We start from the raw sequence: 27,675 nt of genomic DNA on the forward strand, positions 1-27,675 counted from the left end.
ACTATGAATTTGGTTGTGATGTCATACGAGTTTTGTTCCTCTGTAACTGTTACATTTCAGAATTACATCTCGCCCTAAGAGACACAACACGATACTGCTTGATTCACAGAGTTAATAAGATAAAGTACATAAATATTGTGATTGACTGCATTGCTAAATGTTTTCTCTATTTGTCATTTTACAGAATATGTCAATCATATTTCCTACTGCATTCGTGTTTTTTTATTTTATCAGTGTAAAATTGAACAAAGTATGTTACTTGTTTTGTTACATTTATGCTACAAATGAAGAAAAAAAACTGCAAGGTAATTCATCACCTGTATATACCATTTTGTTTTGTTTTTTTCTATTAAATGAATCTTGGTTTAAGAATGTTCAGTTGTTTTAAAATGTAAATAAGACAAAATTACTGATGAACAAAAATATATTTTTTTTTGAAGTCTAAAGAGATGGCAATGTACTTATAAAAATGAATTTTTGATTCAAAACCTGTCAGAAAAGTCACAATTCAAAACTGACCCACAAATGTGTGACAATTTGCAAATGCTGATTAAAGAATAAATAATTAAATGCAAAAAACATTAAACAATTTGTATACCAAACTAATAATCAATTTACGTAGCACTGGAACATTTTTGGAGCCAACCGCCACTGACATGTGGCTTGAAATAGTATGTATCAGAGAGACCCATTTTCTGGGAGAATGTATTTAAGGGGCACAGAGAAGAGGGGAATCAATATCCAACGCACATACACATACACAAAAACATATGTAAACACTCTCTGAAATAAGCAGACTCATATTCAGAGCAGTGATACATTAAGCAGAGTTCATTCGGTGCATCCCATCAGCGTTGGGCGTATGAGAGAAAAAATTATTCGAGAAATACTGAAAAAGAGGATGTAAATCCATTGTTGAGGTCCTTTGTGTCAGTGGAACTGTTGTAGGAGTCTGAATGAGAGAAAGAAATAAGGCAGGACATTATCACGCAATTGTGTTTGGCATACTTGTGCCAAACATAATTCTAGTCCAATCTCAGCAAGGTACATTTCCAGAATGCCAAAGTCCTATGGGCCCACTGAGTTACCATCTGTGTACCACTATACCACTCCTAAGCTTAGCCCCCCTACTCCTCCTTCTTTTCCTTTCCTCTCCTAATTCTTGATCCAGCTTCTTTCCCCTATTTTAGCTTGTTGGCAGAAAGTGAGGCAGTTAGATATAGACGGGATGGATGGAGACATGACCCACCAAATACGTTCATCATGAAGGAAAGGGAACATGATTGGCTGATTTGAGCTCAGAAGGAACATGCGACATGATTGGTCTAGAATTAGGCTTTGCTTGGTAAATGCCTTTTGATTGGGGTTTGGTTTGCATTACAGAGTGAATGTGTTTGCTTAGAAAGATTTGGCTCAGATTTACTTTTGTTTATGTCCAAAGGCTTGCTGACTTGATTGAACAGGATTTGATTCACTTTTAGGTTAAGTAATTGGTGGTTCTTTACTTACGAACGTTTGCCATGTCATCTCGCACGCATATTTCAACATTGTCTAATAAAAATCCCAATATCTACTGCGCATTGAAGTAAATAAATACACAAAGTACATACTTCCACGTGCACGTGGCGATTCTATCTACGTAAGACAGGGAAGGCGTGTCATGCGTGATTCCGGATGAAGGCACCCGGTCACATATAGGTAGCTAGAAAAAGATGGTGTGGCTTTAGGCTCGCAGTGGCAGCCATGTGAGGCCATATGTCATCTTACACAACATGGTGCTATGAAGACCTTACACCCGAGAGTTGCTCATCGGAGTGTTCAGAATGTTTGTTCATCTGTTCACACAGAAGCAAAAAAGTAACGGACTCTGATTCAGTCTCACATGTACGCAAACCAGATTTGGCTGTACGATACCAAGATTATGGCATTTATGAAACCAGCCTCGGTTACAAATCAACAGCCTTAGACAACCGATGAAATGACACTGGGCTGTCAATAAATGAAATTGTTTAATTTTGATAGTTTGTGGTTAATCTCATGTTTTTTAGGTCAGTGCATTAACACATTCAGTTGTTGGGATCGGCGATTTGTTTGCAGAATATATGCACATAGAAAAAGAGCAGGTAAAGAGATCAATATATGCAACACTGCTCGTACACATGAGGATATAACATGAGGATATAACAAAAACACGTAACTGTGACAAAACACACGGGAAGTGCAAACAAGCTTTGGTCTCAGTGTAAATGTGCAATAATTGAATAATCTTTTCTACACTTTTGTAACAAAGATTTCTTGCTGTTGTCGTCTGATGGTCTTCCCAATGATGGAGAAATAATTTGTACTTGTTAACTTTTGAAGACCATTAAATTCTCTACACAAAGAGTATAAATTACTACTTCCTATCTGGATTGGTTTATACACATTAATTACATTTATAGATATATAAACTATACTATTAAATAGTTCAAGTATTTAATAAACTATTTAAAAAATGTAATGTAAAGCAGTGGTTCTCAAACTTTTTTGACCTGAGGGCCCTCCATATAGGCCAAGATATTTCCTCGATCATTTCTGTAATTATGACAACGCTACTTGTTTTCAAACCTTTCGTTATTAACCGAAACTGTTGAATGAATTAAACATGATTCTGTGATTCAAGATTCTGAGTTTTAATAAAAATAATAGTTATTGAGGTGGAAAAGGAAATACGATTTCAGTTTACATCAAGATTTTTTTTTTGCATTTTGAAGTTTGCTGAGGCCCCCGCCCCCTGGATAAGAACAACTGATTTAAAGAATCTCAAATGTCATCCCATGAGATGTTGATTAATTCACATCTCACTGCCTGAACTGTTGAACTGTTGTGTTCATTTCCTTTTGACACAACCACTTGCTTTCATTGAAAGTTTTCTTATGTGTAAATATAATTAGGGATTCAGCGATCATGATTTTTCATGGCTGATTCAGATTTTTTTTTTTTTTTTCAAGCAACTGGGTCGATTCTGATACTGGTTGCTTTTTTCTTCTTTTTCTTCTTTAATTGCTCTATTACAGGCCAAACTGGCCTTAAACGAACAAAAAAATATATGTGTTTGGAGCAAAAACCGCCTGTATTCAGAAAACAGTAGGCAAAAAGTACCCAGATGACCTGCTATTTCCTGCGAGATTCTGAAGTGCACATGTGATGGACACTTTACTATCCCATGAGGCCACGGGAGAGGATTTATGAATGGCAGTTAAGCAATGCAACTGATGCTGGTGGATCACATGACTGTACCAACATGACTGATATAGTATGTCTGAATTACATTCATACTACTTTGAACATAGGCCTACTTTTTTAATGGTTGTCAAATGTAGTAGCCTACCTGCTCAGACAGTGTGCGATTTCAGACACACCCTTACGAAAAAGAAAAGAAGTATACTTCAAGTTCATTTTATGAAGTATACTTAAGTAATGTTCAAGTATATTTTTAAGTATACTTTATGTAGTAAGTATACTAATATCAATGTGTACTTGTAGTAAACTTGTAAGTGTACTATTTCAATACTGCTTGGGACTAAATTGGCCCACTTTTAGTATATAAAAGTATGTTTAAGTGTACTATAAGTGTAACAGTAGTAAACTACTTAGATTACTATTTTAATACTAGTAGTACATTTTTAGTTGATGAAAGTACACACTTAAGTGTACTCTCAGTAAACTACTAGTTTAGAGGTTTATACTGCAAGTATACTTGAAAGTTTTCTTTTAAGTGAACATTACATTATAGTAAAGTTATAGTTTACTATTTATATATATTTTTAGCACTTGCAGTATACTACTATGTTCAAATGTAGATATTATTTTTTATACTTGAAAAATACCTTTAACTGTACTTTAATTTTAATAACATTTTATCAGCTTCATGCATCATTTTTTTTATCAACACTTGAATGTCGGTAAGTTTCATAAAGAAAGGCAACATTTTAAACAGAAAAGTTGAGAAAATCACATTTTTGTCAAAGACTACACCTTGATCAGATTCAGAACGATGATCAAAACACAGATGGAGTAGATTGAGTCCAACACCCCCAAAGCTTCACAGTTGTTTTCTCTTCATGGGTTACGCTTCATTTCATTTGGTAATATTAAGCAGTTTTGATTTACACGCTGTTTAATGTTTGATGATCACGTTATTTTGCATTTGAGTGAGTAATCTTCTATCACTGGTTTCAGCTTCTTCTTCTCCTGTACTAGAAGATGTGTCATAGCGCCCCCTACCATATAACAGTGAAAACATGCATAACTGGAAAATTCAGTCAATGGTGGGGAAAGAGTAGAATTAGAGTAAATTCCTATACACTACCAGTGGACTAGTCTACACAAAAGTTCAGATACGCAGAATTATAAACATATCTGTTTTATATCAATATTCTAATCAATATTTTCAAACAATGTAAGTTTCACAAGACTGTATATGAAAAACTATGTCAAGTATATTTAAAGTCCGCGTGAACCGGAAGTTGCAAACGACTTTTCTCCAGTGTTGTGACGTATTTCCCAGTGAAAAGGAATATTGAACAGAGGGCAGGGTTTTACTCTAGCGCTCCTCCTCTCCATCTCTGGTTTGAGGGGAGTGGTTAAGCGTTTCCCAACCCAAGCCGTCAAACCTACATCATCAGAGAAGGAACGCCATTCCAGACTGGAAGTAACTTTTCAGACTTTGATTAAAGATTACGACGGCAAACAATTTTTTTCTGTGTATTAACTTGCACGGATTAATTTTTGACCACAAGACTAGTAATATGCGCTAACAAATTAAATAGGGTCAATTTTGATTTCAGTTGGACTTTAATAGGCTACTCGATCAAAAGAGTTTACACAACTACAAGCCAAGTATACTTTGAATACTTAATTATACTTTTATCTCGATCAAAAGATTGAGTACAAGTACAGGCCAAATATACTTGGACTTTTCTCTCAGTATAAGTCAAGTACACTTAAGTGTCATTTAAAGGTATATTTCTGAGAAGTACATAAAGTATAGTTTTGAGAAGTATATAAAATGTAGACTGAAAGGACACTTTCTTATTTGTAGTTTAAAAGAAGTATACTAATAGAACACTTGAATAAACTACTTTTTCGTAAGGGCACTCTTACATCTGGTGAAGTCAGCGAATCAGATAAGATCTTGCCAGATGGAGAAAGTGCATTTCAGTTGTGTGTAATGCCTCAGATGGTCAGTGAGTCGTGGGTGGTCCGTGGGCAGGCTGTCTGAAGTCCAGACACAGTGGACACATGTATATGGTGTATGTGTTTATTTCTACATTATGTGTGTGTGGTTTGAGTGATCTGTAAATATATTTCACTGGTTACTCACTCTGGATTATTTGTGTTGATTGTAAAGAGCCTGTAAAGATCAGAACAGAGCTCATTTTCTTTTGTTGTGTGTGTGTTTGTGTGTGAGCAGGAGTTTGCGGTGTTGACCAAAGAGCTGAATGTATGTCGGGAGCAGCTGCTGGAGAGAGAAGAGGAGATTGCTGAGCTCAAGGCGGAGAGGAACAATACACGGGTCAGTAACCCCATAACCATAATCTGTGTGTGTGAAACAGACATCATATCCTTTCTATATCGCGTGTTTGTGTTTGTGGTTTTCTGTTAAGGGTGTTTGTTTTTGATGAAATGTTTTGGCTGGGGTGCAATATCCTACTCTTGCAGGGACGTTTCCACCCAGGAGGCAAGGGAGGCATTTTTTAAGTGCCTCTTAAAAAATGGAAAATAATCCACTGTAGAAAAAATAAAACAATGCAACTATTACAAAATACGCCATTAAAAAGTGTATAAATAATACGTGTATAATCAAAATGTTGACACTGTCCAACAGCGACATGAGCAGTTAAAGTTACGAAGCAGCGTCTCTCTTGCCTCCCCTGAGCCCATTGAGTTTTAATGTTTCTTATGGTGGTTAGTTTCGGGATAAATGTAAAAAAGATGAGAAAACCTGATGAGAAATATACTTTGTTTTAATAAATACAACAATAATTTCACTGTTAATGTAAAAATAAAAAGTTGAATTGCTTTGTTTGTTGTTGTTTCAATTTACCTTAAAGGGTTAGTTCACCCAAAAATGAAATTTCTGTCATTAATTACCCTCATGTCGTTCCAAACAAAAAAACTTTTGAATGGTTGTGTACCTTAAAGTCTTGGCTACAGAAAAGCTACTGAATATTTTTACCATTATTACCCAGGACAAAACATTCACTTCACAAGTAGACCTTTTGTACACAATAGCAATATTAAAGGGTTAGTTCACCCAAAAATACACAAAAAGTATTCTCGTCGCTTCATAACACTAAGGTTGAACCGCTGTAGTCACATGGACTATTTTAACGATGTCTTTACTACCTTTCTGGGCCTTGAATAACGTTGCAGTCTATGAGGGACAGAAAGCTCTCAGACTTCATAAAAAATATCTTTGGGTTTGGAACGACATGAGGGTGAGTAATTAATGACAGAAATTTCATTTTTGGGTGAACTAACCCTTTAATATTGCTATTGTGTACAAAAGGTTTACTTGTGAAGTGAATGCTTTGCCCTGGCCTGGGCAATAATGGTAAAAATATGTAGTAGCTTTTCTGTAGCCAAGACTTTAAGGTACACAACCATTCAGAAGTAAATTTTTTTCAGCAAGAATGAATTAAATTGATCAAAAGTGACAGAAACTACTTTATAATGTTACAAAATATATATATTTCAAAGAAATCCTGTTTTTTAAAACTTTATTCATCAAAGAATCCTGAAAAACGATTAAAATTAATATTACGATTAAATACATTAATTGCATTTTAAAATATATTAAAATAGAAAACAATGTATTACGTTTAAAAAAAAAAAATCTATCACAATATTACTGTTTTTACCTTATTTGTGATCAAATAAATGCAGCCTTGGTGAGCATTAGAGACTTGGGTAACAAATGGGTAATAACTAGTCCCTGTCTCCCCAATTGAAACTGACTTTCTCTGTTTCTTTCCCGTGCCATCTAGCTCCTGCTGGAGCATCTGGAGTGTCTGGTGTCTCGTCACGAGCGTTCTCTGAGGATGACTGTGGTGAAGAGGCAGGCTCAGTCTCCTGCTGGAGTCTCCAGCGAGGTGGAGGTGCTCAAGGCCCTCAAGTCCCTGTTCGAACACCATAAAGCCCTGGATGAAAAGGTCAGCACCCCTTCCCTACTCTGTCCTGTCCTACACCATGTCGGCATGACAATAAATCCAAATATCTGAATTTTAGTTTCTGTTTTCATTGTGTTGTGCTGGTTAGTCCTGCTTATGATGAAAGCATATCTGAAGCTCCAAATATGAGCAAAAGCACCATAAAAGTATCACAAAAGTAACCCACATGAATAATGTACTGTATTTAAAGACTTCAAAAACCATAGCTATCAATGAAGTAGGTGAAATATGCTCAGATTACACTTTACAAACTCAATACGTTTTTAATGACCGATATCAATGTGTAAGCTAGACTTCTATAGAATAACTGTGTCTCTTCAAAGAGGTGATTTTTATTTGGACAGGTTCTCCCTGTTGATTCATTGTCTATTGTTCTTCTCTCCCTCAGGTGCGTGAGAGATTGCGTGTGGCTTTAGAGAGAGTCGCTGTTCTAGAGGAAGAGCTGGAATCGTCCACAAATGAGGTGAACATCATACTATCGTGATATATATTTGTACCCCCTTTTCTCTCAGTATGTGGCACGCTGGTTTTGCATGCTTAGATTTGTTCGTTATGCTTAGGTACTGTCTTTACGGGATCAGATTAAAAGGAGAGAGCGGGGTTTGGACAATGGAAAGGAGGTGAGTCACAACTGTTTGAATCTTGTATTGAATCTTTTCACTGTTCTTTTCCTCATGTTTTCTGTTTTTCACACAGCGGCTCCCGAACGGCCCCTCCTCCATCTTGGATGATGGCGAGATCGACAGACAGAGAGAGGGAGAGATAGAGAGACAGAGAGCAGAGCTTTCACAGTTAAAAGAAAGACTGGCGCTCATGTGCAGACAGGTGAGTTGTTGCAGCGGAACAGCGGAAGCATTTTAAGGCATCATAGTAGGCACAATCTCGAGATGACAAAATTATTCAAAAGGAAGCCAAATTTATCCACGTTCTAAGGCAACATCACATGTATCCTTCACAGAGAAGGCCATTTCATAATGCTGATGCATAATGAGGAGGTTCCTAGTAATATGGAAGACTTTGACTGTCTGGTTCAGGTGTGTTTAATTGGGGTTGGAGCTAAATTCTGCAGGAAGCAGGATTGGATATCTCTGTCATAATGCATTGCATCAAGCTGGGTAAAAAATAATTCAAAGATGGAAGACAAGGCGAGATAATTCGAATCCGTTAGAAATAAAAAAAATATTTTATTCAGTGCCATTTATTTGTTTTATTATATATTTTATTACTATATCTTTCTTCATGGTAAAAATATTATGTTTTTTGAAATAAGTCTCTTATGCTCCATGGCTGCATGTATTTGATAAAAAAAACAGTAAAAACAATAATATTGAATATATGATTAGAATTTAAAATAACTTTTCTTTTAAATATATTTTAAAATGTAATTTATTCCTGTGATGTCAAAGCTGCAATTTCGGCTTCCAGTCTTTCAGTGTCACATGATCCTTCAGAAATCATTCTACTATGACGATTTGATGCTCAAGAAACATTTATGATTATTATCAAAGTTGAAAACAGTTGTGCTGCTTAATAATTTGTTGAAACTGTAATATAATTTCTTTAGGATTCTTTAATGAATAGAACGTTCAAAAGAACAGCATTTATTTAAAATAGAAATCTTTTGTTATAAAAGTCTTTACTGTCACTTTGATCAATTTAATTCATTGTTGCTGAATAAAAGTATTAATTTCTTTAAAAAAAAATTGTGCTATGCACTTTATTTCTTATTAGAGTATTACAACATGCTAACGGCAACTCTATGGAAATATAAATTATGTGAAAACAAAGTGCACTATTAGTGTGATGTGCAGAGGTCCTTTCTGTGAAGAGCATTTCAACTCAGCAACTTATGAGGATCTGTGATGGTTAGGACACTGCCTTCGAAGGCAGCTGGGCTTTGGAACGGAGCTTGTAAGTGTATGTGTGTGATGGAGATATAATGTTCACAGACACAGGAAGCAAATACGGGACAGACGGAGTGGGAGAAGACCTACAGTATGACACACTCTGAGCACTGACACATTTTGGATGAGAAGGTTTCAGTTAGCCTGGCATTCCTATGGTTGCCATAGAGATGCGGGATCAGAGGAGATGCTGAGCGAAAGACGGTGTCACCTTCTGCTGCCCTCTGGTGGATGTGCACCGCATTCCAAGATTGCAAAAGAAAAAAACAAACAAGAAACGACAGAGGGAGATACGGCTACTGGAACGCATCCAAGTTTCATTGGCTCGTTTCTGTGTTTGCATGCGTTCATGCGCACAAGTTAACGTCTGAGCCTTGTCTCCCATGTGCAGGTTGGAGAGATCGAGGAACAGCTCACTACCGCCAGGAGGGAATTAGCTAAATCTGAGGAAGCCAATCAGAAGCTTCAGAGGGACGTGAAAGAGGTGGGTCGGAGGTTAAGTTCTCACAGAGAGAGCTTCAAAAGAAAATCAAGAGCCCTGTGTCACGCAACCATAGTTTTGCTGTCATCCCGCCTCCCTTCCCATTTGGAAGGGTTTCCTGCCACGATGAAGTGATTAATTGTCGGTAAAGTGCTCTAGTTGTTGATGGGTGTGCCTGTCAGCCAAAGCGAGATCAATCAAACTGCCAACAAAATAATCAGCTGTCTATCTGACATTCCTCATGCAAGAAGTCTAATTTTCTGTATAATAGAAGCATGCCGTACTCTCCTGCGGTAACAATGACTTGCCAACTTGGCAACAGCGCTTGTTTCATGTCACCGACTCGCTAGTTATGGAATTTTCCAGAATTGTCGGTTGCTACCGTGCTGGCTTGGCGTCCTATTTAAACTGGATGCCTTTGCTTTGAGCAGGTTTTGTTGCTTGTAATCTGCTTCGACTGCCATAAAGTACAGTCTCGATAGTGGAGAATGAAGTTTTTCATTCAGTTCCCAAGACACTTTGCCTTTTGTCCTTTTTGCTACACTTGTCTTTCATCGCCTCTTCCTCCTCCCTCATAACAATTATGGAATATTCTATACAGGTTTTTTGTTTCGCAATAACTTTTTATAGTCAGCTCCGTTTGAGGAAAACAGTTACTGTAAAACTGCTGTCTAGACAGAGACCCAACCATAATGTGACTGAATGGTCTGATTGGAATCGTTTAGTGTGTGTGTGTGTTTGTGTTTATTTCTGCAATCTATTAACTTTATGTATTTATTCTTTTTGACATTTTCTCTCTTTTATCTCACATTTTTTCCACCTCCTCAACCGCAGGCACTGTGTCAAAGAGAGGACATGGAGGAAAGAATCACCACCTTAGAGCGCAGGTAAACTAGACCAGATTAGACCAGATCTCACTGCTGAGTTTAAGTGGGAATTAGCTCAGTCCGCACATTCAAAAGACACAGATAGAGTTGCAGTTTTGATTTATCAAGTGCCCTGCAGATCCTCACTGTGTGTGTTTTTGTCTGTAGGTACCTCAGTGCCCAGAGGGAGGCAACCTCTCTCCATGACATCAAAGACAAGCTGGAGAATGAGCTTGCCAGCAAAGAGTCTTTATACAGACAGGTACAACAGGAGAATCATGTACAGACACACATGAAAGGTGTAACTATTGAAGGAACATTTAACAGCGTGTTCATCTTCAGTCTCTGGAGGGTTATTCTCAGGGAATGGCACCAATTGTGCCGGAAGGTTTTGTTGTGTTTTTTATTTCATTTGAAAAGGTTTCAAGACTTTTCTTTCTTTTTATCTGTGAGGAAATATTTTAGATTTTAACACCTCAGGCTATCAGGGCTATAACCATCCACTATGGGGGGTCATGCTCCCTCTAATATTCAGGTTATTAATCTACAAGTAGGGCTTGATTTTTGTTACTTACCACAATGTCAAGCTAGTTTGTTTTCCCATTAAATTATTCAAACTTGACAACTTCATTTTATAGAAAAAAAGCATTTACAGCACAGTGAAAGCTTGATGTTTTTATTTCAATAAAAGCTAAATTTAGATTAAATATAATTTATATTACAGTTCAACAGTATGTCTATACTACAGTATGTCTTTTTATATTGTTAAATATTAGTACAATTTAAAATCACAATTTTATATTTTAATATATTTATGGTGCTTAAAAAGATTTCTTATTATTATCAATGTTGGAAACAGTTTTGGCGCTTAATATTTTTGTGGAAACCGTGAAACTTTTGACCAATTTAATGCATCTGTGCTGAATAAAAGTATTAATTTCTTTAAAAAGTAAAAACGTACTGACACCTAACTTTTGAAAGATAGGCTATATTTTCATTTACAATTGAATGGTTATGAATGAACATGCAAATTGATTGATATTCTGATGTAAAAAAAACTAAACAAAAACATTTAAAATGTATTTATTCAATTATTATTTTTATAAAAAATTTCACAGATGAATGTTTTCTAAACTATGTCAATCTTGACATTTATTTTGTACTTTTATAAATAAATCTGTTTCTTAACTGTCTTTCATTCCATGATCTATCCATATAAACAAGCTCATACCATTTGATAGCGTTCAAAATCTGACTTCAGATTTATAATAATGAAATGAATAAAGGTTTGGATTACATTTTTTTTTTTTTTTTGCATCTGGTTAAAGTTCATTCCATATCTTTATATTCGTTAAAAGCCTTTATCTGTCAAACTGTGAAAATTAAACAACTTTTGCAATGGGAAACACTATACTCATAATAAATAGAGATGTACTTTAGATTTAGACATTCTTAGCAATGGAACCACAAATTAGTGTCAATTTAATTGAAGTCTTAGTGAATTTATTTTGTTGTTTTAAAGGTTTGTGGTTTGAGGTCTGTAATTGTGGATACAAGAATTTATAATCTGTTTCCAGGCTCTGTGATATGTCTAGACCTGTTGGTTTTACGTAACATACATAGTATGTCTTTGCCTTTCATACTTATCTAAATGATCACTAGTTATAGATTTTTGTTCATAACCTTTATTATCTTCATTTGGTTCTTTGGTGGCTTCATAAGTGACCTTGTGAGATTTTAAGAGAAGTTCCATTGTGTTTTTACCAGGTCTCCACCAAAAACAAAACACCTTTTTCCCCCTGAAGAGAACGTCTTCCTTATGGTTTTCTTTATTGTCTTGGTCTCATTGTTCTGTCTCTTCTCATCCCTCGGTCTCCTCAGAGTGAAGAGAAGAACAGGCAGCTCCAGGAGCGTCTGGACGATGCTAAACAGAAGCTGCAGCAAACCCTCCAGAGGGCCGAGACGCTGCCAGAGATCGAGGCTCAGCTCGCCCAGAGGGTGGCGGCACTCAACAAGGTGTGTGCTGTCAGGTTCAGATCTGTTTGTCTCTTTGTGGTCATGTGCTATTAACTCGTTTCAAATGGAGAACAGGTCCAAACTGTGTTCAAATGTATTTTATACTTTCTCTGTTGTTTAGGCTGAGGAGCGTCACGGCAACTTTGAGGAGCGACTGAGACAGTTGGAGGCACAACTGGAAGAGAAGAATCAGGAGCTACAGAGGGTGACTCATCCTCTCTTTTTATGTTTGTTCAGCATGTCAGGCTCAGATATAGTGAGGCGTTTTTACTATGGATGATCTTTTGGAGTAACAAAAAAGTAATGGATTATTCAAAAAATTTAAATGCCAGTTAAATATTGAGTTGAAGTTTGTAAAATGTATATTTAGCTTGATTCACAAACATTACATCAACATTAGATTTCTAAGGGTGTGTTCACACAGGTTTGATTCGATTTGAACAAACTCTGATGCGATTGCTGTGTTAGTTTGGTTCATTTGAATTCATGTGAAAACTTCCATCTAAAACCCTGGTGCGCATGAATGAATGCATGAATGCAACACGGACCAAAGACATCTAATCAAACCAAAAATGTTTTTTCTTGTCATTGTCACGATGTTTCCCATTACAGTTCGGTACAGGTGTCAGAACTGCCATCTCCTTGCAGCAGAACTTCTTTGTGTGTGTAATTGAGGGATTCCTGGCACTGTTTTAACTCCTTTACACATTTTATAAGCTCTTTGTGAGAATACCATCATATGTACGTACATACAACTATCTAATTTAGCCCCGCAGGCAGCACACAGCATTGTTTGGGATGTTCGGTGAGTTCCGTAGTAAAGTGTATGTTATAAAAGCTGTTCTTTGTTTTGTATCTTTAGGTTAGCTGTTAAAAATGACCAGCACTAGCGAATGCGAACCAGGGCTAAATGTATCATTCTGTTTGTTTGAACCAAGAAAATCAAACTACAAGTGTGAATACACCCGAAATGAGCGAACATCGACAACCTGTTTCTTTTCAAATAATACATGAACAATTTACATTAAAAACATCTTCAGAAATGTACAAATATTTTAATAAAATTTTTTAAACATTTAAATTTTAAATACATTTAAAATATATATATATAATAAAAAAGCATTAGATTCATTTGGAGTATATGAAACCAATTTGATAAGTAGACTAGAATTGAGTATTGCACATATACATATATATATATATATAAAACTCTTATTTTTAAGCATTTCACATCTTTACTTTCTAAAAAAAAAAGTGGTTTATATAGTCTGTTTATATTTCGTGTCAACTTCTAGCTTGTAAGGAACTGATCTAATAAGTTTCTTGTAGCGCTTTGCTTCTTTTTCCATCATTAAAGCGGATCCCCGTCTGATGGGATGTGCGATTTTAAAAAACCAGTTGTATAATAATCAAAATAGTGTTTTTCTTGGATCTCTCGTCTCTCATCACCTTGATGTCACATATTTTATTCACTGTTAGTCAAGTATATACTCAATATTCATCATCCTTCTCTTTTCTCTGTTCATCACTTTTCCCTCTCTTTTTCTCTCCCTGCCCTCAGGCGAGGCAGAGGGAGCGGATGAACGACGAACACAACAAGCGTCTCTCTGACACAGTGGACAAGCTTCTGTCTGAGTCCAATGAGAGACTTCAGCTGCACCTGAAGGAGAGAATGGCTGCCCTGGAGGAGAAGGTATGATCCTCCACAATTTCAGATTTCATTTCTTTGTCAACGCCAAAGCAGAAAAGTAGCCTTGACATGTCACCACATCTTTGATGTTTACCTCAAAATCCAGATGTTGCCTCAATTATGTTTGTGCCTAATAGGAGTTTCAGGCTTCCTCTTTGTGTCCCCGCTCATAATTCCAGCACGAAAGCAGGTGTTCAATGCGTTTCTCATCAGAGAATCAGTGATGAATGGCCAAAACGTAATTTGAGCTTAATGTCAGAAACAGAAGACATGTTTCTGAACACAGAAAACATGACTAGATTGGTGTAGGAATGTGCAGAATTGCAAATTTTCAAAATCCACTTTTGGGATGCCTGAACAAATACTGTAGTTAACTAATCGGCCTCGAGGAAGTATAATTAGGCTGTTTCTGGTTCCATTGAACACAATTGATCTCCAGATGCATTTTTAAAAGTTAGGATTTTTTTTTTTTGGCTCAACACACAGTCTTAAAAACACAAGATGCCCAGGTTTCCCAAGATTCTGGAAAACCTGGAAATATTCTGATCTGTGTAATTTGAGTAATCAATAGACAGAAGTACAATACAATAAGTAAAAATTGTTTTACAAATGCATTATAGTTTATTAGATAGTTATCCACCTCTGTGCTAACTACATTAAATGGTATTGCATGCTTTTTGTTTATTTTCAGATTACTCTTTCATTACTGAGACATGTTTAACAGTCAATACGCTGATTTCACGCAGCCGCCATTTTGAAATCGAAAGTGAGGCTCCGGTGGGTAAAACCCCGGAAGTAAAGATAAACAACAGTGCCTTGGATTACCATCCTGAAGCTGCTGCCGCGATTTACACTTTTGGATGTTATTATCCAATATAAGATATGTATATAGTTCATTCCTGCTTCGTTTTTTATATTCTGAATTATATATAAAAAAAATATTTTATTTATAAATGAATTTCACTGTATATAGTCTAAAGTATGAAAGAAATGTTTGTACATTTTTAGAATTGACACAACATCATTAAACACAACAACACGCTATCACATTCACGACTCTCCTGTGATTAAAGGCGACACTTCCGGTTTTCTTCCCACCGGAGCCTCGCGTTCGATTTCAAAATAACGGCTGCGTGAAATCAGCGTATTATGCAAATTATTAAACAGAAATATTATGAGATAACTACATAACTACTATTTACTGCCGAGGCTACTACCATTTTCAGAGTCACAGTCAGAGCTCTTCAAAAATTCAGAGTTTTCAAGTTATAATTACGAGTTCTATGAGGATTTGAAAGCTTTAAGTCGAAATATTGTAATTATTGTAATGCCGACATGACATGAACACACCTTAACTGTGCCATTGTCATGGGTTTGATTCCCAAACACACAAAGGTCTTTAGACAAAAATGTCTGAGAGTTAAATGAATGGTAGAGCCTATTATAATGTTTTACAGAACGCTCTCTCCGAGGAGCTCGCTAACATGAAGAAGATCCAAGATGATCTCTTAGCGAACAAGGTACGTTCCTAAACTTTAATGCTAAAAAAAGGTTCTGTTCACTTGACCTGTATTTAGATGGCTACATTATCAGATAATAATGTCTTATTCCTCCCAGGATCAACTGATTGCAGAGCTGGAAAGGCTTCAGCTAGAGCTGGACCAGCTGAGAGGAAGACCTGGTTCCTCTTACTCACGGTAAGACACATAACATTTCTGCTGTCCTCTATTAAAAGATTATGTATGACAATTTTGGGTATTTGGGAGATTTATTAGTTCATCTTTATTCTAAAGTTGACATGAAATGTCATTCGCAATCCATTTTACTTCATATACAAATTCAAAAGTTTGGGGCCAGTTTTTTTTTCGTTTTGAAAGAAATTAATACTTTTATTGAGCAAGATTGAGCAAAAAGTGACAGTGAAGAGAAAAGCTTCAAATAAATGCTGCTCTTTTGAACTTTCTCTTCATCAAAGAATCCAGAAAAAATGTATCATGGTTTTCACAATAATATTAAGCAGCACAACTGTTTTCAACACTGATAATAATAAGAAATACTACTGGAGCAGCAAATCAACATATTAGAACGATTTCTGAAGAGTCATGTGACACTGAAGACTGGTGTAATGATGCTGAAAATTCAGCTTTGCATCACAGGAATAAATTGCGTTTTAAAATATATTCAAAGAGAAATCTTACAGTCCCCAAACTTTTGACCGATGGCGTATTTATGAGTAAAACAGTATTTAGTGCGGAAAATGATTATTTTATCCATTAGGAATCATGTGGATTGTGAAGTGAAAGTGGTCATTATCCCGTAAATGGGCAAATTTCATGTTAACTCTAACCATGACCTCCACTGTTTCTTTATTAGGTCTCTGCCAGGAAGTGCTCTGGAGCTGAGGTACTCCCAAGGAGGAGGGTCACTTCCTGCTGGCTCCACCACCCACCTAGATCATTATGGAAACACAGGCACAGGAGGAGTGGTCAGACGGGCTCATCGTGGACGTTGGGGCGGTGCGAGGGAGGATACTAGCAAAGTGAGAACATCTTTGTTTGAACTTGCTAATAGGTGAACAAAATGGCTCCATATGAAATTAAACGGGTCATTTATTGCCTTTCTCTTCTGCAGTACGGCGACTGGGACACTGGAGGCGGCGTGGATGACAGGAGTTCTGATGATGAAGAGGATCGCGAGACGCTCTTCGGCTCAGAGCTGCTCTCACCAAGCGGCCAGACAGATGTGCAGACTCTCGCTATTATGTTGCAGGAGCAGCTGGAGGCCATCAACAAAGAGATTAAGTGAGTGTACTCGAAACGGAGGGACCTGGAGACCGCTTTGAAAAATCAAACTTTGATTTAAATTAGAGAAATGGAGAGTGCTCTGAAAGGGAGGTTAATTGGAAAGAGCAGAAGGGAGGCTCAATAAGGAGGTTATATGGCAGGGACCATCAGTACATTAAAAGTATTATATTTTCAAAATTGACTCATTCGCGGGTTGCTTGAACTCTGTCTTAAGAAAACACTGTCAGTTTTGGGTTTACCTGACCCCGATTGGACATGTTTGGTGTTGGTAAGATGTTTTAATATTTTTGAAATATTGAAAGAAGTCTCTTATGTTCACTAAGGCTGCATGTATTTGATCAAAAATACAGTAAAAACAGTAACACTGTGAAATATTATTACAATTTAAAATAACTATTTTCTATTTTAATATATATTAAAATGTTACTTATTAATGTGATGTCAAAGCTGAATTTTCTGAAAGCTGAAGTGTCACATGATCCTTCAGGAATCATTCTAATATGCTGATTTGCTGTTCAAGAAACATTTCTTATTCTTATTTAATGTTGAAATTTATGCTGCTTTATATAATTGAGGAAAGCGTGATAATTTTTTTCAGGATTATTTGATAAACAGAAATCTTTTTAACATTTTAAAAGTACTGGACCTTTTGATCAGTTTAAAGCATCCCTGCTGAATTAAAGCATTAATAAAAAAAAATTACTGACCTCGGATTTTAAATTTATTTGAATAAACTAGTTAGCACTAACTGACTAGTAGACTGTTGGACAACTAGTCAAATAGTAAATTACCACACAAAATTTTTTTTGATTTATTTATTTTCATTTTGATCTCTCTCTCTCTCTTTAGGTTTAAAAAAAGTCTTAAAGGTCTAACTTTTTATTTTTATTTTATTTTTTTATTGAATGCCTACACATTTTAAATTGAAAACAAAATGCATTAATATAAAATGTTGAATGAAGGGAATACAGCACTTGTAATTGATTCCTTGTTAGATTTAAGTTAAATTTGTACTTTTTGCTCCGTTAGTGGAATTTAAGAGTTTATAAGCTTCCAATTGTTCAATCATATATATCTGATCCCAAGGCATTTCAAATAAAAAATTTAAATATAATGGCAATTTCCATTTAAATGGTCTTTGGAAAAAAGTATTTTTGTTAAAGTCTATTTGTGAAGTTAGCTTCACGAAACCTGCAGAAGCCCTCGTCTTACCCACCTGTCATATTTTCTCCAGGCTGATTCAGGAAGAGAAGGAAAGCACAGAGCTTCGTGCTGAAGAAATTGAGAGTAGAGTCAGCAGTGTGGCTCTGGATGGCCCTCCCATTCCCCCAACCTCTCTGGGACGGGACAGCACAGGACGTGGCTTCATCCCCCCGTCCCTCACATCCTCCACCCTGGCATCGCCCTCTCCTCCCAGCTCTGGGCACTCCACTCCCCGCCTACCCCACTCCCCAGCACGCGAGACAGACAGACAGGTAGGAGCATGTGTGAAGTACTGCTATCACACATTGAATAAACATGTGCTGACCCTATACCATTCTACCCATCAGAACAACAAAGATGATGACAGGTCCCTAGCCCTTTTGGACTCCACCCCTCCTCCCACCCCTCGTGCACTGCGACTGGACAGGATGACGCACACTCACCCTGGTGCAATGTTGGATGACAGTCGTGAGTTCCGAAGGTGCGTTAATCGCCCCGGCCCGAAATCAATCCATGCATGGGAATGATATTCTTTTTTTTCTTCTTTTTTTTGCAATGTGCAAAACGTCTTTCCCGTCACACTTCAGTCTTAATATACTTGTATAAGTGACCTTTCCCTGTCTCTCTCTGTGGACTTCAGCCTCTCAGCTGATGGCAGCAGCTCAAACAGCAGCCAGGACTCCCTCCACAAGGCCAGCAAAAAGAAAAGCATCAAGTCTTCCATCGGCCGGCTCTTTGGGAAGAAGGATAAGGTCCGAATGGGTCAGCCTGGACGTGAGTCAACATCTCTGGGTGAGTCTAACCTAAAAATACAGCAAAATATACAAAAAAACACACACACAAAAAAATGCTTGACAAAAAAAAAGACAAATAGCACTGCACAATATCCTTAAATGATCAGGAAATGTTCCTTAAAGGCCCCCAATTAAATTGATGAATTATTTCCTATTGAAAGTATTAGTTTGGTTGGGACCTATCAATGGGCTTATTGCCTTTTAAAGTAACAAATAACTTTTATTTATGTCACAGTCATTGAACATGATTTGCTATAGACGTTATGTAGCCCCGCCCCTTTTCAGCGCTGCACTCGTTGTCTTTTGTCTATCGGTTTGTATTTTCACTGCAATCTTATTTATGAATGAACGGCTCGTTTTAAAAATCTTCCCGGGTCTACTGACATTCGTTAAGACATCTGCTGTAAACATTACAATGCTCATGATAACTTTCGTTAACTCTACAATAAGTAAATCCACTTCACCAGCTAATTACTTCTCGACAGCGATGCCATAGAAATATACAGTGCGACTGCAAAAACTGAAGTAAAAAGACAATATTCTAAAGATGGCTGTGCCCTCGTTTCTCTGGCGCATAAGGTCTATATGCTAGTTGTTTGCTTTAACATTAGTGGGAGGGTATTCTATAGAGCACGTGATTGGACAAAAATCTGTGTAGTACAAAATGAGTCATCAATATTCTTGGTACATTCTCCTGGAATACAAAAACTTGGTAACACTTTATTTTACAGTGTCCTTGTTACATATGTTACATGTACTTACCATAGAAATAACAGTAAATTATGCATAATTACATGCAACTAACCCTCAACCAAATCCTAATCCTACCCTAACCCTATAGTAAGTACATGTAGTTGCTTAATATTACTCAGTACTTAAATTACACTGTAACAATGACACTTTAAAATAAAGTGTAACCAAAAACCCGTACGTTGTAATTAAGTACACTAGTGTTCAAAAGCTTGTGGTTTGGAAATTTATTTTTAAAATATTTTTGACAGAAGTCTCCAATTTATTGCTCTCCAATGCTACATTTATTTGTACAGTAAAAACAGTAATATTGTGAAACATTATTACAATTCAATAACTGTTCTATTGTAATATGTTTTAAAATGTAATTTATTCTTGTGTTGGCAAATATGAATTTTCAACATCATTGCTCCAATCTTCAGTGTCACATACAGTATCAGTCTAATATGCTGATTTGATGCTCAAGAATCATTTATCATTTTCATTATTATCAATGTTGAAATCAGTTGAGCTGCTTCATATTTTTTTGTGGAAGATTTTTTTCTAGGATTCTTTGATGAATAGAAAGTTCAAACTAACAGCATTTATTTGAAAAAGACATCCTTTCTTAACATTATAAATGTCCATACTGTCATTTTTTATCTATTTAATGTATCCTTGTTGAATTTAGAAAAAACCTTTTCAAACTTTTAAATGGGTGTCTATATCAGCTAAAAGTGAATTTTAATACTGTGCACTAGGTAGCTTCAAAGCTAACAACCATAAACTAAAACTCCAATGTTGATTTTATGTGATTTTTAAAGGAATGTTCTCATTTCCAAAAAAGCTTTATTCAATCTTATTCTATATCAATGCAATGGAACTTACATTGGAAATCAATGGGACACTGATAATCGCTTCAGGATAAACTGACCTGAAAGTGATTTCTGTGGTAATTTTATGTTCCTTTAATGGGCTTTAAAGTGTTTAAAAACAACTGTTTAGTCAGTCCTGTTCATTTGATTGTCACCCTTAACATCTCTGTGTCTCCTGTAGCCTCGACCCCCTCAGATGACCTGGGCTCTGTGGATACCCTCGGACTCACTAAGATGGCCGGTCCGGTGGACAAGGACCGTCGCAGCAAGAAGAAGTAATTTTACTCGTACAATGAGTAGCTTCCATCACACTCTGTATCTGATTCTTTGTACTGAATGAACATCCCTCGCTTTCTTTTAGACATGAGCTGTTGGAGGAGGCATGCCGACAGGGGCTACCCTTTGCATCCTGGGATGGACCCACTGTTGTCTCCTGGCTGGAAGTATGGCTGCATATCTAAATGTTGCAATGGATAAAAAGGGGGCTTGTTTCGTTTTTATATTGATATATGATATTATGTTTCAAAATTTGACAAATTTGCAACTCTCTCTCTCTCTCTCAGCTGTGGGTGGGCATGCCAGCATGGTACGTGGCAGCATGTCGTGCTAACGTGAAGAGTGGGGCCATCATGGCTAACCTGTCAGACACAGAGATCCAGAGAGAGATCGGCATCAGTAACCCTCTGCACCGCCTCAAACTGAGACTGGCCATTCAAGAGATGGTGTCTCTGACCAGTCCCTCTGCCCCGGCCAGCACACGCTCCGTACGCTTAAATGCACCATCAAATAATTACTATTCTTTAATCAAAATTACAGTGGGTTTTTAAAAATCTGAGACCACAAATGAAAAATTAAGGGAATAGTTCACCAATTTTTTTTTATTCTCTCATCATTTACTCACCCTCATGCCTCTCCCAATGTATATGACCGAAGTTATTACTGATGAAAAAAATTGTGCAGAATCTCAAATATTTGTATTAATTTTATATCATAACGTTTATTAGTTTTAAAATGTTCAAAAGATTTTTGGATTTTTAATCCCATATCTTCAATGTTGTCTCAGACTCTTTTCACCCCACTTTATTATAACAAATCTAATAAATAGTAATCCTGATAACTTTATGTGTGGTTTGTGTTGTTTTCTTTTCTTCCCACAGTCAACCAGTAACGTGTGGATGACCCATGCTGAGATGGAGTCCCTGACTGCAGCAACTAAACCAGTTAGTAGTCACACTTTATGTATTTTAATTAATGTTGCTCTGACTAGGTTACTAGTTTGGGAGAAGTAGATGTAACAATGTCGAAGCAATTAATTATAAAAATACATTTCAGAAAGCAATGGATTTGGACACAAAACCTCTTGCACTTCTGACACAGATTTTTCCTGTGATACTTTATTGGCACTGATAGAACTCAGTTTTTGTTCTGTATTAATTTGACCATCCTGCTTTTTTTTCATCCGTTTTTTTTTTTTTTTTTACTGTACATTTCATCTAGATAAAATGAAACACCATAAGTGTGGGATTGTAAAGCGCTCTGCCTCCTAGTGGACAGTATGAGAGGCGGCATGCGGAGAGAGTGGAGTGATCGGACATGTGTTGATGCGTCTCTCTCTTTCTCTCTCCCCCTCTGTGTGTCTGGCTAGGCTGTAGCGTTGAACATCCTCAACTTTCCCTCTTTTTTCTGTTTCAGTGTGAACTGCTTCCAACTAATGACCCGGTCACTAACAAACTGTTCCTCCCTTTGTACCTCTCTTCCTGCTTTCCCTCTTCATTCTTCTTCCCTCTTCCTGTCCATCGATGTGTCTTTCCTTCTGCCCCTCTGCTGTGTTCCTTATCTCCTCTTCCTCACCTCTCTCCTATCATGCTATCACCTCCGCACACAAGGAGCTGAAAGAGATTAGCTGGGATCAGGTGAGTAACGTCAATACATCCATTAAACACTTTCGAAACTGATGGTGCCATCAGATGGTTGACACTAAATGATCTTAAAGTAAAGCCTAAATGACACAAATGTATTATTTACAATTGTACATTTTAAATATTACATTTATTATATAATAGTTATTTATTTTTTCATTAAATTTCACAATTTCATTACAAAAGGAAATGTGCACTAATAGATGTAATAGCATTAACAGCTTTTTATGCCTGTTATAGTACTATTATTTAATATTATAGTATTTATTTAATTTTTATATATTTCAGCTTGAATTTTTGTTTAATTTTAGTAATTTTGATAAGTGCTTTTGTCATTTTTTATTAGTTTTTTGTTTTTGTTTCTATATATCTTTAGTTTGAGTAATTTTAGTATTTCAACAAGTTTTTATTGTATATTTATATTTTATTTTATCTTTATTTTAGTTACTGAAAACTGTTGTAGTTAACAATAAAAACACTGTTTTATGCTAGGCATAAAAATCCATGTGCATGATAAAATAAAATAAAATTAAGATCTAATCAGGCAAGTGACAGTTTCATAAACTGGCCCAAACCTTTATTGTCAACCCCTGAAGTTTGGATTTGTAGGCATCAAATACAAATGAAATACAACTGTGAAATCTAAAGTGCGTTTGTAATGTTTTTTTTGTGGCCTTCCTCTGTGGTAGATCCTGGCCTATGGAGATATGAACCATGAGTGGGTGGGCAATGATTGGCTGCCCAGTCTGGGTTTGCCCCAGTACAGAAGCTACTTCATGGAGTCACTGGTGGACGCCCGCATGTTGGACCATCTGACCAAGAAAGAGCTGCGTGGGCAGCTGAAAATGGTGGACAGTTTCCACAGGTGTTTTCTCTCTCCCTCTCCCCATCTGTTAAAAGCTGCCACACACTTATTCCTTCTCTTTATCATCCTTAGTGTCATGCCAACCAATTCTTTTCTTGGTGCAGGTGTGTGTCTTAAGGCCTTTCCTAATCTAATGTGCTTGGGGTCTTGTAACACTTTGTCTGGGTGGAATGACCTAATTAATTTAGATAGCCCCTTGACCTCCAATGACCCTTGTGACCTTTTGACCCCACAGGGTGAGCATGCATTATGGAATTATGTGCCTGAAGCGCCTCAATTATGACCGCAAGGAGCTGGAGAGGAGGAGAGATGAGAGCCAACACCAGAATAAAGGTTATTATTTTTTATCTGTTCCTTTATCTCTCTTTCTTGCTTACTGTTGCTAACACAGATGCCCAACATAGAGTACAAGGGTGGTCTTTTCCGGGGTTGCACATGATGCTGGTCCCTAGCATGGCATGCTGATGTCCGTAACACACTTCTAACACTATTGTAGCTTGTAATGATTTATTAAATATGAATTCTTCATATATACTACCACTCAAATGTTTTGCTTCTGTAAGATTTTTTTTTTAAATAATGTAATACTTTTATTCGCAAAGGTGCATTAAATTGATGAAAAATTACATTAAAGACATTTATAATGTTACAAAAGATTTCTATTTCAAATAAATGCTGTTCTCTCTATTTATCAAAATAATCCTGAAAAAAAATGCAGCCTTCATAAAAAATCAGAGACTTACTGACCTCAAAATTTTGAATGGTAGTGTACATTTTTTATTCTTTCCATTACACAATTTACCCTGTAGTTCATGCAGGAAGACAGTCCTTCATCAACTAGTTTTAACTGATCGACCAGCAAAGTTTTGCAGCATGGGTTATATTGATCCACCAGCTAGACCAGTTCTAAACCGGCATAAACTAGCCTGACAGAGCATGGAAGTCCATGTTGGTCTTAGCTTGTCTAGCAAGAATTTCAGGACATTTTTCTGGTTGTTTTTCAAGTTATGTTTGGGTTTTATCATGTTAATCTTTTGCTTTGCATCATCAATCAAATCATACAGCAGAACAGTCTGATAAACACAATGTACAAAAGGGAAAAAGCAACAACAGTCACCCGTGGAATGTACAGTTCATCAAAACATTGGACAGTGAATGAGAATATGGCAAAAAGAGAGGAAGGGTGTTTACACAGAGTGCATTTGTTAATAATAACATACATTACCAGTAATGACGTCTGGAAGGCATTGAGCAGCCCAACCTTCCATTATGCACAGGATTCAATGGCACAATAGAGATTTTACATTTGAAGAGCAACTGATCAAAGCTCAATGCACAGATCGCATTATTCATCTCACAGTTTTGAGTTGCTTTAAAGGTGCCGTTACCGCCTCATTCAGTACCTTGATTAGAAACAGATGCCTTTGCTGATCTAGAAGTTATTCATCGCATAGCAACACTTCATGCCATTTGAGACTATATTAAGCACGAGTGAATAACTTTATCCCTGCACTATATTGGGGAGAGATGTATGCATGTACTTTTGTGTGCATTGCTACTGGCAGTGTAGCAAATATCAAAATTATTTGATGCCCAATCCTGTTCCTGGAGATTTACCTCCCTGCAAAGTTCAGCTCCAACCCTGAACAAACAGCTGAACCTTATTAAGTTAAGGTAATTAAGATCTTGATAATTACAGACATGTGTATTTGATCAGGGTTGGATCTGAACTCTGCTGATCTCCAGGAACATGATTGGACACCCCTGTTGTACATTATATGCAAACCACCCAGCTCTTAATGCATCATGTTGCCATCTTGAGCATCAGTGAATGTTTCCGCCTTTTGTAATAGTTGTCTATGGCCTCATTTACACTGCAGGTCTTGATGCCCAATTCTGATTTGTTGCCTATATTCGGGTTTTTTTACCGTACGTGTACACGTTCTTTCAATTGTGACCCATATCCATTCATGTGTTTACACTAGCCATACTATCTGAAACATCGCGCATGCTTAAAGGGTTAAATTCTCTTTCACAGATGGACAAACGTGAAATATGTTTGATGCTAGCTCTGCGATAAATATGCAAAGTTCACTAAACATCACCGTGATTTTGAGGAGGAGGAAAAGGGCCATCATTGCAGCCTGTGTATATGCTTCAGTTATTGTGTGTGAGAGAGATCTCAGGACTGGTGGGAGCATATTGGCGGGCTTTAACGAGGAGCAGTGGGTCCTAAATTTTAGGATGAGCAAGCCAACCTTTGATATGATGTGTCAACGTTTGTCTACATTCCTCTCCTATGACGACACATCGTTTCGTCGGGCCATCCGTCCATTTGCAGACGCGCGTCGGGGTTGCTCTCGTCATTAAACCACGAAGAAGTAGCATTATGCCTCAGAAAATTCGATCTGCCTGTTTACATGATAGTCGCATTGGCACATATCTGATTTATATCTGATTTATTTCCACATATAAATGAGGCCTGAAACCGATCTCGAAATATCCGAATGCATGCGTTTTTTTCCTGTTTACACAGTCATAGAACACATCCGATCTGTGTCACATATGAGCAAAAAATTGGAATTGGTTCACATTTCCCTGACAGTGTAAACGAGGCCTATGAGTCCCTGACTTGTCCTCAGTGTGAGAAGATGGATCTCAAAATCATACAGTCACTGTTGGGAAAGGGTTCAAATATGCAGAAGAGGCTAGAAAACCAATGAGTGTGCAGGACCTGGAGGAAATCTCCGAAGAGCAGTGGGCAGTTACAACTAGTGAACAACTATCACAAAACATAAAAACACGTGTTGATTATCCAAGTAACAACACGCACTATTAAAGGGTTAGTTCACCCAAAAATTCTGTCATTAATTACTCACCCTGAAGTCGTTCCAAACCCACTTTGATGCTTAAGAAAGTTCATAAAGAGATCGTAAAACTAATTAATATGAATTGGCCAAATTTTCGGAAGAGACTCGATCACTTTTATATGATGAACAGATTTAATTGAGGTTTTTATCCATATTTAAACATTTATCAGCGAACATAAACAGAAGTTCAACCGAACCTGCTTGACGTGCGATAACAAACCTCATTGTTTCTTGAGGAAGCTCAAATGTGCTGCGTAACATGAGAATGAACCTCATTGGTTCTTGCTAAAGATCAAACGTTCTGTGTAACACGAGAATGAACCTCATTGGTTCTTGCTAAAGATCAAACGTGCTGCGTAACACGAGAATGAACCTCATTGGTTCTTGCTGAAGATCAAACGTGCTGCGTAACACGAGAATGAACCTCATTGCTTCTCACACGTCAAGCAAGCATGCTTGAGCTTCTATTACCACAACTGATGTGTGAGGTAATGAATGTGTATGTGAATAAAAACATAAATTCAATCTGTTCATCATATAAAGCGATCGTGTCTCTTCAGAAAATTTGGACTAAACCGCTCAATTCCTATGGATTCGGGTTTATGATCTCTTTATGAACTTTTTAACCTCTGTAATGTGAAACAGGTTATTCAGGACAGTACTAAATAAAAAATAACACATTTTGACCCCTCTTGTTAATATTATTAACGTCTTGTTTATATTGCAATGGGCATGTAAATTAATCAGCAGAACTGTATGTCATTATCTGAAGCTGTGCGGGTGTTTCTTATATTGACACCATGATATTAACACTGTAAATGACTCTGGAGGAATGGTTTGACTGTTTGCATGATTGCATTCCTTCCTTTGAACTTGGGTTTGGAGAAGCTGAGTCAACAAAACAAATGCAAAGCCTCTGGAATACCATGAAAATACAAAACAGAGACAAAGAATTTGTCTGAAACAAAAGCAGATGTGTCCAAATCTGCAGTGGCCATAAGAGTTCCATCTGAAAAATCAGGGAGCAACTGAAACCCAAGATGGAAATTGATAATGATCAGTGGTTAACGCCCGCCTGGAATTCTATTCATTGTCCAGCCCTTGTGTTTCCTCTGTAGATGTGATGGTGTGGTCAAACGAGCGTGTGATGTGCTGGGTGCAGTCCATCGGCTTGAAGGAGTATGCAGATAATCTGACTGAGAGCGGTGTGCATGGTGCCCTGCTCGCCCTGGACGACACCTTTGATTACACTGACCTCGCCCTGCTCTTGCAGATACCCAATCAGAACACACAGGTACAATGACAAGACTATTTGCAGATATACAGTATAGATCTTTATACAATTTCAAGTCAAGTCAGCTCAACTTCTATAGCTCTTTATACAATGCAGATTGTTTCAAAGTGGCTTCACAGTAATAAACAGGAAAATGATTATCAATGATGCA

At 37.0% G+C, this 27,675-nt stretch overlaps 2 protein-coding genes across 4 annotated transcripts in view; one reads left to right on the forward strand and one right to left on the reverse strand.

Annotated features, from left to right (window-relative positions):
* The window catches only part of LOC309478943 (uncharacterized protein), a 30,022-nt gene extending 3,362 nt beyond the window's left edge, over positions 1-26,660 (reverse strand). Inside the window, exon 1 of the mRNA XM_082142786.1 lies at positions 26,594-26,660. The gene's annotated coding sequence lies outside the window, so the exon portion shown is untranslated. The remainder of the gene's footprint in view (positions 1-26,593) is intronic.
* Positions 1-27,675, forward strand: part of ppfia3 (PTPRF interacting protein alpha 3) — a 40,448-nt gene that overhangs the window by 7,809 nt on the left and 4,964 nt on the right. Inside the window, exons 3-28 of one of the 3 annotated variants that reach the window (XM_082142264.1) lie at positions 5,456-5,557; positions 7,032-7,196; positions 7,603-7,677; positions 7,775-7,834; positions 7,911-8,039; positions 9,510-9,602; positions 10,434-10,486; positions 10,634-10,727; positions 12,347-12,481; positions 12,603-12,686; positions 14,043-14,174; positions 15,629-15,691; positions 15,789-15,868; positions 16,545-16,710; positions 16,803-16,972; positions 18,210-18,450; positions 18,526-18,659; positions 18,819-18,970; positions 20,758-20,851; positions 20,938-21,019; positions 21,140-21,340; positions 21,734-21,796; positions 22,463-22,489; positions 23,185-23,360; positions 23,596-23,693; positions 27,349-27,524. In XM_082142264.1, coding sequence (XP_081998390.1) covers positions 5,456-5,557; positions 7,032-7,196; positions 7,603-7,677; positions 7,775-7,834; positions 7,911-8,039; positions 9,510-9,602; positions 10,434-10,486; positions 10,634-10,727; positions 12,347-12,481; positions 12,603-12,686; positions 14,043-14,174; positions 15,629-15,691; positions 15,789-15,868; positions 16,545-16,710; positions 16,803-16,972; positions 18,210-18,450; positions 18,526-18,659; positions 18,819-18,970; positions 20,758-20,851; positions 20,938-21,019; positions 21,140-21,340; positions 21,734-21,796; positions 22,463-22,489; positions 23,185-23,360; positions 23,596-23,693; positions 27,349-27,524 — 3,045 coding nt within the window. Of the gene's footprint in view, positions 1-5,455; positions 5,558-7,031; positions 7,197-7,602; positions 7,678-7,774; positions 7,835-7,910; positions 8,040-9,509; positions 9,603-10,433; positions 10,487-10,633; positions 10,728-12,346; positions 12,482-12,602; positions 12,687-14,042; positions 14,175-15,628; positions 15,692-15,788; positions 15,869-16,544; positions 16,711-16,802; positions 16,973-18,209; positions 18,451-18,525; positions 18,660-18,818; positions 18,971-20,757; positions 20,852-20,937; positions 21,020-21,139; positions 21,341-21,733; positions 21,797-22,221; positions 22,490-23,184; positions 23,361-23,595; positions 23,694-27,348; positions 27,525-27,675 lie in introns of those variants that run through there. The other 2 variants (XM_082142265.1, XM_082142266.1) reach the window with 2 other exon arrangements.

Source organism: Leuciscus leuciscus (assembly GCF_965113295.1).
Source record: "Leuciscus leuciscus genome assembly, chromosome: 1".
Lineage (NCBI taxonomy): Eukaryota > Metazoa > Chordata > Actinopteri > Cypriniformes > Leuciscidae > Leuciscus > Leuciscus leuciscus.